General features: G+C 36.8%; 2 protein-coding genes across 2 annotated transcripts in view; both read left to right on the forward strand.

Moving 5' to 3' along the window:
• The window catches only part of LOC143736438 (basement membrane-specific heparan sulfate proteoglycan core protein-like), a 386,240-nt gene that overhangs the window by 281,293 nt on the left and 92,419 nt on the right, over positions 1 to 12,528 (forward strand). The window lies entirely within an intron of this gene.
• Positions 7,759 to 11,614, forward strand: LOC143737831 (uncharacterized). Its single transcript, XM_077229694.1, has 8 exons — positions 7,759 to 7,785; positions 9,187 to 9,294; positions 9,404 to 9,553; positions 9,697 to 9,747; positions 10,082 to 10,143; positions 10,368 to 10,453; positions 10,539 to 10,746; positions 11,529 to 11,614. The coding sequence occupies exons 1-8, from the start codon at positions 7,759 to 7,761 to the stop codon at positions 11,557 to 11,559; spliced, it is 723 nt and encodes a 240-aa protein (XP_077085809.1). The 3' UTR covers positions 11,560 to 11,614.

Here is a 12,528-nt window from a genome sequence, read left to right on the forward strand (position 1 = left end):
AACTTCAGGAACTCATCCCTGGGGGATTCCCTAATGTATTGATTTTGTTATAAAGTTTAGTTTGTTATAAACCTGTGAAAACTATTTTTGTCATAACCATAAACTGTAAAAAAAAGAAAGAAAGAAAAGTGTTGTGTTTGTGTGTTGTGTTTGTTCTTCCAATAGCTTGATAATGATATCATGTTGTTTGTTCTAGATCACTCATCTGAGTTATTAGTAAACATGCCAGTTTTTTTTATGTTTCAAATGTTCTTTATAAACAAATTACTGAATAAATAAGTGTGGATTTTTACTTATTTGGATTTGCTCTTTTGAACAATAGTTAGAACCCTGATCAAACTCAAATGCCTGTATATTTCTAGTAATCCTGAAGATCTTGATTAGTTTGTTCAGGTGTTTTTCATTATAAGGTTTAGGGTCGCTTCTTAAAATTAAGATTGAACCTCTGGATATCTTTATCTATCTCACAGTCGTTATCTATTGCTCGTTCTTTTCTCTCTGTCTGTCTGTCTGTCTGTCTGTCTGTATCTGACTGTTTGTTATAATGCCAGGGGGGTCTACAAAAAAGATCTGCCCCTTTTGTCAGGGCATTTTATTTTGTGCACAAAAGATCTGTTCACATTGTAAAAAGGAGCAGCGTCTGAAGCAGCGGCTCAAGAAGAAGCTTCAGAGGTTTGATGAGAAGCGAGAGGAATGGGTGGTCGGTCATAAGAAAAACATCCATCAAGGATGAAGCCAATATCAGACAATATCAAAAAGTCAATATCAAAAAAATTTATTTTAGTGGTAATACCCTTAAGTAATCACATCTTCACCGTAACACATCACAGAACTATTATCTTCCAGAGCAAAATTTGAACACTCAGCAAATATAATTGATTCTCAGGAATTATTGAGTTCATAACAAATACAGGCATGCATTATGACAGAATTACAGGTGCAATATAATTATCAAACTTTCTTATCGAGTGGATGGGAAATAACAAATGAACTGTATTCATACTGTACTACTCAAAGCACTTTACGATGAGCACACACGCGTCAACTGTAAATATGTGCAGCATTCACCCATTTGGTCGTAATCACTAAAGTTCTGCCTTTATTTTTAATAAATCTTTAGGTTGTTATTGTCCAGTTGCACAATGGTTACATAATCTTATTAACGTAGGTGCAAAACCCGAGCTACTAATGTTACAAAAAGTTATATTGTACCCTCATGGTTTCAGATTCATCTTTTTGCTGTTTTTCTATAGAGTTGATTTTTGCTTCTACTGTATGAGCCTTTCCTGTTTGCACATACTTGGTTATACAAAAGATAAACTCACCATTAGGTTAAAAATCCTGAACTGCAGTAACCTGGATGCTGTCATCAATAATGTTATATTTTCTTAATAAATAATGTTCTTAGGTTTTTTTTATGTTGTTTTTCTATGACTTTAAACCGCAAATATACACTGTTGTCATTGCAGCTTGAGAAACTCCATGCCATTGAATACAAGCCAGTTTTACTTCTTGGAAAGGAGACCAAAAAAAAAAGAGAAATGAAGTGTGAAATATGACCAATTGAGTGAAATACACTATCCGCCAATGCCCAGGACTACCGTCAGAAGATAGGTTCATTTTATGAATACCTTTGTGAAGGTGAGATGCATGCACTATATCTTAAAGTCACAGTTCACAACTTGTGTTGAGTACGCAAAAGATTTTATTAATGTTAAAATCTTAAAGGGATGGCTCACCCCTAAAACTTAAATTCAGTCATTCTTTTTTTTTCTGCTGCTGAATGCTTGTATGATCATAGGCTACTCTATGTGACGTCTCTACCAACACATGTAATGTAGACGCAAACTGGTAGAAAAACATAAAAAAATTACACCTGGCAATTGATTATGGGAATTGAAGTAAACAGTTTCAAAACAGTATTTTCTTGCAACTGCAGATACTCAGACATGTAGATTTTGAGTGTATTGATTTGTATAATAGCAAATCAATTTGTAAATTTGAAAAACCGTTTGTATTAATAGCATGCAGCACACTGGTCTACAATGGGATTCTGGGATTTGGCACCCAAGTGCATTCAAGCATATACTGTCAACTTTAAAATTATGTTTGGTATATTTTTTGTAGGAGCCATATTTCATTTAGGTTTTCAGCCCACATACAACAATATTTTTTAATATTTAGGCACACTGACCACAGCAATTTTTATAGGGACATACTAATTGAACACATGAAATTTGCAAAGACCCGTTTTGGTCACTGCGTCAATGAATCAAATGATAATGAATCTATATATACTCAATGAAACAATATCAAGTACAGTACGAAAATGTAGATCATTAACGGAAATAACACAAAGAAAAAGAAAACCATCAAATGTTGGCTGGATACACCACAAACTTACACTGCTACTAACTTTGAGGCATAAAGCCCAATGTTTTTTAGCGCTCGCAGTTCAGTCTGAACTAAATAGTTTGACCCAGACTGTAAACAAACATTATACTTGTCATTTTTTGAATAGATATTATGAGCACTCTGGGTTTTATTTTCCTGACTTAAAGATATATTGTATTGGTAATAATCATAGAAAATCAATCAAATATATTGCAGATATCTAATACATCCAGTAGTAGATGCAAACAGATTAACACTTAAAACAGGTACAGATCAAGCTTATGGTTAACCTCTATGTTTTAAATAAGCAAAACACAACACTTGTTTAACTTGCACAGGTTGGACCCAGGATTCCAGTGGCAATAATAATCAGCTGATTACGCTCACACCCTGTGACCCACTGGAGAACAAGCAACCGGAAGAAGGTGAGCAGGCGAGCCCACCGGAGGGGCGAGGTAATTAGGAAAAATTTAAAGAGTTACAGTTTATATTTGTAAAGGCCTAAAGTGTTTGACCCATGGGTTACCTTAACTTTACTCGACTTCCAGTGTTTTTCCCCCATGGAGCTTGATGCAGGTTAGGGCTCTTTTCAGCATCGACATTGCAATGATGTCAAGTAGGGGAAATGAACTCAAACACACCATGCTATAACTTTTTTGCTGCTTGATAAAGTAAAACTCACAAGGTTCTCATTTTCCATGGATAATCTGCTAGAAAAGTCGATCTGATATTACATAATTAGATAGATGATAGGACTATCTGATTCTATATTAGGGCTGTTTTTTTTGAGGTTTTTTTGAGAATTTTGTGAGTCTATTCTGAATCTAAAAATGTAAAAAAAATACTACTAATCGAATGCTGAAATTACTAGGCCAAATTTAATGATTAATGATATTAGGATAATTTGAATATTCAAAATAATTGGGAATGTCAGTGTCCCATGAACACTTAACTCGAAGGCAACATATCTCAAAATATATTGGATTGCTATAAAATTTGATGAGCACATTTCATGCTCACAACCACACCACCATTTTCCCACCCCTTGCGTTCCCTGAACAAGTCAGCGAACAGTATAACAAACAGGATGGACATAAGTGCACACGTGGAGTGGCAGTGGCTCAGTGGTTTATGTTGGTTGTCTGCAAACCAGAAGTTGGTGGTTCAATCCCCGGTTCCACCTGACGTCACATTCACCCATGTCAGCCATGCAAGGCGCCATCAGCTCTTCGGGAGCAGCTGAGGATTAGGTGTCTTTCTCATGGACACACGAGGCAGCTGGATGGCGCCTTGCATTGCTAACACCGCCGTCGGTGTGTGAATGTTCTGCAATATGTAAAGCGCTGTGGTGGCCATTGGGTCTGTTGAAAGCGCTATATAAACGCAGTCCATTTACTTTACACCTATTAATACATGTACTGCCACACTTGTGCGATGTGATCTTCCAGTATTTTAAATAAGTTAAAGATTTATTTGGTATATGAGTAATTTTCTTTCTCCAAACCCACAGCTGTCTTCACAGGGTCAGCCAGGGGCACAGTCGCAAGTCGCAAAAAGAAAAAGTCAGGTATGTAAATAATATTTGTAAGGTAATTATTGGTGGTTCTGATAACTGTTACCATAGTTCATTAGCCAAGAAGATTCTCTTAAAGGTGCTCAAAGCGATGTCACGCGTTTTTTAGGCCAAAACATTTTTTGTCACATACAACAAACATCTCCTCACTATCCGCTAGCTGCCTGTCCCCTGAACACACTGTAAAAAACACAGTCTCTGCAGACACCCCAGGCTCCACACAGGGTAACAGAAACAAACTGGGCTTACCCGCACCACGAAACATAACAAACTGTTCCAGCCAATAACCGACGAGAAGGGTTTGGGGGGTTGGTGCGCGGATGAGGAGGAGGGAGGGTCTAGCTAGCCTTCGTTTTGTTTGACAATACTTTAAACGTCAACAAGAAGTGATGTCACCCGACATCGCTTAGAGCACCTTTAAGTAAGTTAATTTATTAAATAGAATTTAAAGGGGACCTGTTATGCTAATTTCCAGTTCTATATTTTTATTCTGATTCTCCACTAGAGTGGCTTTGCATGATCCTTAATAAAATCCTTATTTATCTTAAACTGGTCCTTTATGCAGACCCTGTCTGAAACGAGTCGTTTTAGATTGAGTATTCTATAAGCCTATTATGATTACTATTCTAATGAGCCTACGCGTGATGTAAAATGTGGAGACAAATATAAACAGCGTGTTTGCACACACATTAACTGAAAGAGAGGATGCTCTTTTCTCATATTTCAGGGGTCTCTAGACACACCAGGGACACATTTATGTTGAAAAGACATTACAAAGTGCATTTTGTCTAATTATTGTAAATGTGTTTTTTTTTTCTGAGTGGATAAATGACTGGAGTGTAATCGTATATCCCACAGGGGGACCAAGACATATGCCTGAAAGGAAAAGGCCACAAAAGAGTAAGTGCATGTAAATGCAATGATTGATACTTTGCTGTACATTGCAACTTGTACCCCTGTTTATTTGCTATAGTTCAATTGACCTTCTCTAAGCCCCGCCCTCCTTAGTTACTGTTGCTACGCCTGTCAAGCTTTCGCGTCTAGCACATCTATTACAGTGTGTATGCCTACCAGCTAAAACCCCAGATGTGAAGTCCTGGCGATTTTTTTTTCACCCTGATCATCTAAATGCAGCATAATGTATGTTTCGGCTGTATAATGTATGTTTCTTGATATATAATAGTAAAGACACATTTTTATAACCCTATTCCTGGTCGGGAAACCAGAAGAACTACAAGTATGGTGGCTGATTTGTACCCTTTGTAAGAAGTTATATGGTGCGTCTCTTGTGGGAATTGTAGTTTATAAATAGTGTACATTGGAGACGGCCCTGATGGTTGTTCTACAACTACAATAACAGTTAAATATACTCAATGACCTGATATCCTCGAGATTTTTTTCATCTTGATCATCTAAATACAGTATAATGTGTGTTTCCACTGTAGGAACTTGTTGATATATATAGTAAATCTACATTTTTACAACCCTAAAACTAACCCTACTCTGGAAACTGTAAGGACTTCAAGTGTGGACACTGATTTGTACGCTTAGTAACAAGTTCAATGGTGCGTCTCTACAGGGAACTGTGGTTTTTAAGTAAAAAGGCATGCATTAAAGTAATGAATTAATAATGCAGTGGGTTGTTAAATTAAACAAGATTCCACATTTAAATAAGTGTGATGTTTTTTTTTCTCCAGCTATTGGCTTTTATCAACCATAAAAATATAAATATATGTTGTTTTTCAATAACAATGCATGAAAAGTAAAAACTTAAAATGCTCATCTTTGGAAATACTTTATTTCTTGTCTTTCATAACAATACCAGTAGCATTCCCGGCTGAACAGATGCAAGGTACTCTCAGGAACTGATGTTTAAATAATTTTATTCCCAGAAACACCATAAACAACAAATATTAGACATCTCACTGTAAATTATAAATCCATAACAAACACATGAGAATACACACATACAATCCAATTGGCTTTAGTAAATAGTGTGACAAATCAAGTTTTTAGTGAGCAGGCTAATGTAATAACCTTGCCTTACTGTACTGTATAAAACCTGAATATGAGTTATATATTGTTTTAATTACAACAATATCCTTTTAAAGTGCTAAATGGACTAAATGACACAACTGAATTAACTAGGAATTATTTTGTATAGCTGACGATCTCAATTCAGAGAGAAAAACATAAAATATATGAAATGACCAAATAAAGGCCTAATTTCCTGTAAACAATATATCAGACGTTCAAATCAAGAGAAACGAAGCAATTATACACTGTGTTTTGCATGTGACAGTAACAATCAATCACACACACTCTAATAACATATCACTGATTTAACGTTACACACGTGCATAAGTTATGCTAACGACCCGCTAACAGCTTCAAAGGAGAACGAAACAAACACTTTAGTCTCTCAAAATTTAGCATACAACATAAAATAAAACCGGTGCCCTTCGTCAGCCAGGAGCTAAGAGGTAGAAATAAACCTTTTTAAAGCTATATTTTCACAGTTCGGAAAACTCTCATCTCACTTCTCTAGAAGCTCTAATCAGAATGACGCGTCACATAGAAAATGCGCCAACATACACACAGTGCGCCACTGTATGGCGTTATTTTTTAGTCAAAAGTTATGAGCGTGTAAGACATGCTCACGAGCACATTATGTTATTTCACACGCGCAAAAATGAACCTTCAGCTGGCATGTTAAAAGTACTCGCGCACAAATTCAACAACCGAGAGGTGTACAGGTAGCTTCGAGCAAGCGCCTGACATACTCTCATAGGTTAACTCTGCTTGTACAGTGGAATATGGGAAGCCAAACAAACCAAAAGTGGGACGAGACAGCGGGAGTTTACAGAGCTTGCGCCGCGCTGACATGTCATCTGTACGTGTTTCCTAGCGACACCCAATGGGCAGCGCGGCGCGAACAATCCTCACCAGCGCTGCGCTGACCAATGTAAACAGATACAAGTTCATTTGGCGCTACTCAATTACATTTTACCCATAAACCTTTGCTATTAATGTAAATGAGTGAGGTAAAATGGCTAGGCGCATTGTGGAAACCATTTTAACTGGGCCTACTCCTGACATTTTGAATAGAATTGAGGAGGCTCTAGGGGAGAGAGACATTCATTCAGAAAATGAGAGACGAAGACTTTTTAACCGTTTGCCACAAACCAGACCCACTCCAGCATTCCAGTTCGCACGTAACTTCAGTGGTGAGGCCTCACGGGGAACTGTAAACATGAGAAGAAGGTAAAATAGTGAATAACAATGTATGCTATTCGTCTAGCATTTAGTCATAGACATAGTTAGCCTATAATTGAGCCTATAATTGAGTATTTAACTGCCTGATATGTAAGATATGTTATTTCTGAATTAGATAATGAAAATGCAAGTGCACAATTGCATTGTCTTATTTCCTTTAGGTGCCAAAGAAACACAGGTGGTCCCTTCATTAGAGAAGTGTGTATATTGACCTCCCCGGAAACCACAGTTGTACCAAAGGGAATGGCTAGAGTCCAACTCCTAAATAATGGTTACATTATTAGTGGAGTACAATTCCAAAAACGTTGGAATGTTCAGCAGGTGTTGCAGCATATTCATTCTATTTATGAATCAAAACTTCAACTCAACACTGAGTAACTAAAACTCTGAGATTAGTTGTTTAAATGTTTTAATACTGCATTTTAATAATATATTTTTTCATAACAAATCCCTTACGAAAATTAACCATGGTTTTATTGTTGTAAAAGTGTAGTAACCAAAATGATAAAATGATAATGTCGTCTTCAACCACTTACTCTCCTGTATGAGTTTCTTCCTTCAAAATGGATATCTTGTCATGTATTTAATTTCCTGTGCTTCCATAACCCTTCCTTCCATGACCCTTCTCAGTCAGCATTTACTTTTCACATTATCCGGCCCTTTTGAGAGATTCAATGTCACAAATTTGCAAGGCTTTGATTAGACGTTGTGCATAGTCTTAATTATTTCCTCAGTTAATGTCACATTTCTTTTTGAATTATTTAACTTTCAATGTGGTCTCAGGCTTTATGACCCCACAGTGCACCAGTGAGTGATTTAAGATGTTACATTTAACCCCACTTATTCAGTATTTATTATGCAAGTAATTTACCTTCTTTTTTACATTTAAGATTGGAGATATTGAGAGCTTTAAACACACAGCTGGTCAAACCTACGCTGGAACCTGGAGTTGAACTGACTGGAACCATACTCTGCATGCTTTTTAAAAACAGAGTCATCTATGTACGCCCTTCTGTTGACCTGTCTCAGCCTGATCAGGAGGTAGGGTCATTAAACAGACTGTTAAACACAGAAAGTGTGAAATTTATTTTGATATATTTTGCTGTATTACAATCATATTTGTTTGCATATCTATGAATTACCGAAATTATATTTGACTATGAAAAAACTGACAATGAATGGGCTTTTTAAAAGGAATCTAAACATTTTTTAATATAAAATCAGGCTGTTTAATTATAAAAGACCATGCAATCTAACCAGTTTTAGATTTTAATATTGCTAATAGCCATGCATTACTCTTTAAACTCATGTGTAGAGCATATAGCGCTAGCCATGCTAAAATCATAGGTTTGTTTCTCATGGAATGCATGAATGTGGTCAAACCTTGATTGCATTGGAAGTTGCTTTCAGGGGCGGAGTGGGACAAAAAATCTACCGGGAGATGTCGTAAACCACCGGCCCTCAGGATGGCATTATGTGGCATTATTTCTAGCTACCTAGAACATTGTGTTTTAATAACGTGTTTTACCCGCTAGGCAGCAGCTTAGCCACATATATAAAAAATATACAAGCAAGCGTCATAGAACCCTTGCAAAATTATTTTATTAGATTAAGAAAGCCACCGCTACTGGTCACATCTATGGTTAGATAAATTAAATATGAACGCAGTTTTGGATGAAATAAAAGTACAGTCAGTCAAGTTAACATTACTTAATGCGTTATCTAACATCAACACATTGGGTGAACGATATATTTTTTACATGTTTGCCCGCTGGATGGTGTTGCTAAGAACTTGCAATGTATAACTATTATCAGACCAGCCCTCACGGCCTCCAAACACTACCGGTCCACCGGGAAAAGTCCCGACCCTCCCGATTGCCACTCCGCTACTGGTTGCTTTGACAAGTGTAACAAATGAATAATAATGTAAATGTTCTCTTTAGAATTTATCACCGGTTCAAACTTCAGCTGAAGCACCATTACTAGCCCAGACAACTGCTGCCTGTCCAACACATGCTCTGCCACCATCATCAGCACAGAGACCTGAAACAGTAGGTGTAGTCACATCCCAACTCCAAGAAACAACATCTCCTGTGTTGTTTCAGGCAACAACTAGTACGCCTTTGGAAACTGAACCAATTTCTACCTATTTCTCCTCAGCCACTGTCTGAAGCTGCAGCTGTTGCCACAAGAGAGTTCCACTCTACTGCCACAACATCATCATGGGAGCAAAGTACACCCCAGTGCTCTCATAGTACTACAGAATCACCATTGGTCCCACTGACATCTACCTCTCCACTTCCGATCCAGGTAACTGCGTGTTAAGTTTGTAGCAGTTCTTTTTGTAATAATACTTCTTATAATGATATGCAACAATTATAATATTTCTTGAAAGTTAATGAATAATTATGATATTTTCATGATTAAATTCTGAAATTACATAATTTTTTTAGGGCAATGCGAGCCCTGTGATCTATGAATGGGTGAATGCTGGAACTCCAGATGTGAGTATTGTATATTTTAATTTCGCACAAATGAAAATCTGGTTCCCTTGTAGTCCTTTGTATAGATATAATATAATGTACTAAAAATTTGTCACTCAGAGGTACACTGTGTAACTTTAGGCTCTCTAGTGTGGTGGTTAATAAACAACACTTCATGTGTCTTGTGGAATAACATTGTTGCCGGAGGTACTTCTCTGTTTATGATGAGTCAAGCAAGTATTAACCACTATTCCCCAGTGGTTAACTTTTTATAGTGTACCTTTAAAGGTAATCTCACAATGTCTCTGCTGTGTCTGTAAAAACAATAATAATAATTACTAAAGCATTTTTTTAGGTGTACTACAGGGTTATACCACCAGCAAATGAAGAACATTCAAACTCCGAAGTTCAGAATGGGTTTGTTATTATTATTATTATTATTATTATTGCATGTTGCTATGGAATACTTGATTCTGATTGTCAATTATAGCATTCAACAGTCAAAAACATTTTGTTGAATTAAAATTAAATATCTCCTATTGGACAATAGGAAAGAACGTCATACAGGTTTGAAACAACCTGACAGTGAAACAATGACAAAAAATATTTATTTTTTTATTTTTCAATTTCTTATTTTTAAGGGAGGACTTTGTGGTTCTAACAGACACAGAGGAAGAAACTGTAATGTTGGGCTCTCCCAATTACACCAATTCAGACTCCAATGTGAGTACATACTAACCAGACACTTTGCATGAAATGTATAGCTAATAATAATATTCTGTTAAATTTCTCAACCTTTATTTAGGAAGAAGCAGATTTGGCTGACATTCTGAGATCATTCCAGAAAGACCACATTGACACTCAAAATTGTGCCATTGTTGTTGCAAGACGGTCAAAAATTCTTCACAGTGCCTGTCAAGCTCTGTCAAAGTCCTACTTTGCTTGGAACAGAACTCCACGAATTGAGTTTGTTGGAGAGTCTGCTGAAGATCATGGTGGGCCACAAAGAGAGTTCTTTAGGTCGGTATAAACACTTGTACTGCTAGACTGGGGGTACAAAATGCATCTTGAAAAACTAAAACAAAATATTAAGGGCTAAACTCATGGGTACAAGTCAGATTTGATATTGTGAGGTATGATACTAGGGATAATCAGCTTGGGGGGAAGTTTTCTGTTCTGAAAGTTACAGTACATTTTTATAGTACAATTAACTTACATTATCTCAAATATCCAGAAATATTGAATTCCCTTTCTAATATTAAGAAATGCTCTAACTAAAATAAATGTACTTAATCTGTGTACTACAGTTCGCCCACAAACATTTTGACTTGGTATGTACATTTTAAACTAATTCTAACTTTATTTGAAGTAATAAACTGAAACAACTAGTAACAGACTACTTTGAGTTGAAAATTTATATAATGTTATAACAAATATAATTTTCCTTCCATCAGGCTCTTAATGATCGAGGCACAGTCAGCACTTGGAATTTTTGAAGGAAAGCAAGGCCAGGTTTTTTTTGCCTACAACCAGTCAGCCTTAGAACAGAACCGGTTTTACACGTGTGGAAAACTCATTGCTTGGTCACTGATTCATGGAGGCCCAGGCATTAAAGCCCTTCATCCGGCTTTGTATTTGTTGATGTGTGGACAGGAAGGGCAGTTGGATAGGTTTGATTTTCATGACTTGCCAGATGATGAAGTGCACTTAAAGTTGCAACAGGTAGCCTATTATCACCTATATGTTTAACCTGATGAACAATTAAATGGTAATCTAATATTGTCTAAAACTGGTCTTTTTAGATCAAGCAGTGCAAAAGTGTGGGAGACCTAATTTCACTGAAGGCCTCTCTTGGAGACTGGATTGCAGAATGTGGGGTACCCTCGATCTACAATGCTGGCCTTCCTGGAATGCCCAGAGTTTACAGCCTGGCCATTAAACACTTTATTTATCTTAGGTAAAAGAAGCCAACATATCTTAAGTCAATATCAAACTGCAATTTAGTAATCAAACCTAAAACAATTTTATAACAATGCAGTTAAACGTAAATAAACACCTTTATTTTGATTGTTATCTGTTTGTTACCCCAGGTCTGCTAGCATGATTTCACAGTTTAAGGCAGGAATGAATTCATGTGGATCAACTTGGCAGACAGTGGAAAACAACTGGATGGCATTTAAGCCTCTGTTCACTAACACTCAGAAGCCACTGACGAGAAGTGAGTTCAAAGACCTTCTTGTTGTGAATTGGAGTGATGAAGGCAGCAACCACAGACATATTGAAGAGGACACCATCTTTGCTTGGGAATATTTACTCAACAGCATTCAGGGTAGGTTGTAATATAATTAATGTATTTTCATTTATAATGTTGGTTTAAGAGCTTTGTTATTTCACTTGGGCCTGGATACATAATCAGATCAGGGGTGGGGAACGTTGATGCTGGAGGGCCATTGTCCTGCAGAGTTTAGCTCCAACCCTGAAAAAAACACTCACCTGCCTGTAGCTTTAGCAATCCTGAAGACCTTGATTAGCTTCAGGTGTGTTTAATTAGGGTTGGAGCTAAACTCTGCAGGACAATGGCCCTCCAGGATCAACGTTCCCCACCCCTGGTTTAGATAAAGCCAGGATTAGGCCTTTGTTCCATTAGGGCATTTAAGTAGATTTAATAAATGTGCCTTAGAAAAAAAAAATACTGTTGTGCATCTTCAGACAAAACAATGACACGGACATATTTTAAGAGATGTAAGTTTGAGTTGCTTTCAATTAAAACAGCTCAAACATTTAGTCCAGGACTAGGTTTAA

This window comes from Siphateles boraxobius, unplaced genomic scaffold (assembly GCF_051911475.1).
Source record: "Siphateles boraxobius isolate OS27281-9 unplaced genomic scaffold, OSU_SipBor_1 130, whole genome shotgun sequence".
Classification (NCBI taxonomy): domain Eukaryota; kingdom Metazoa; phylum Chordata; class Actinopteri; order Cypriniformes; family Leuciscidae; genus Siphateles; species Siphateles boraxobius.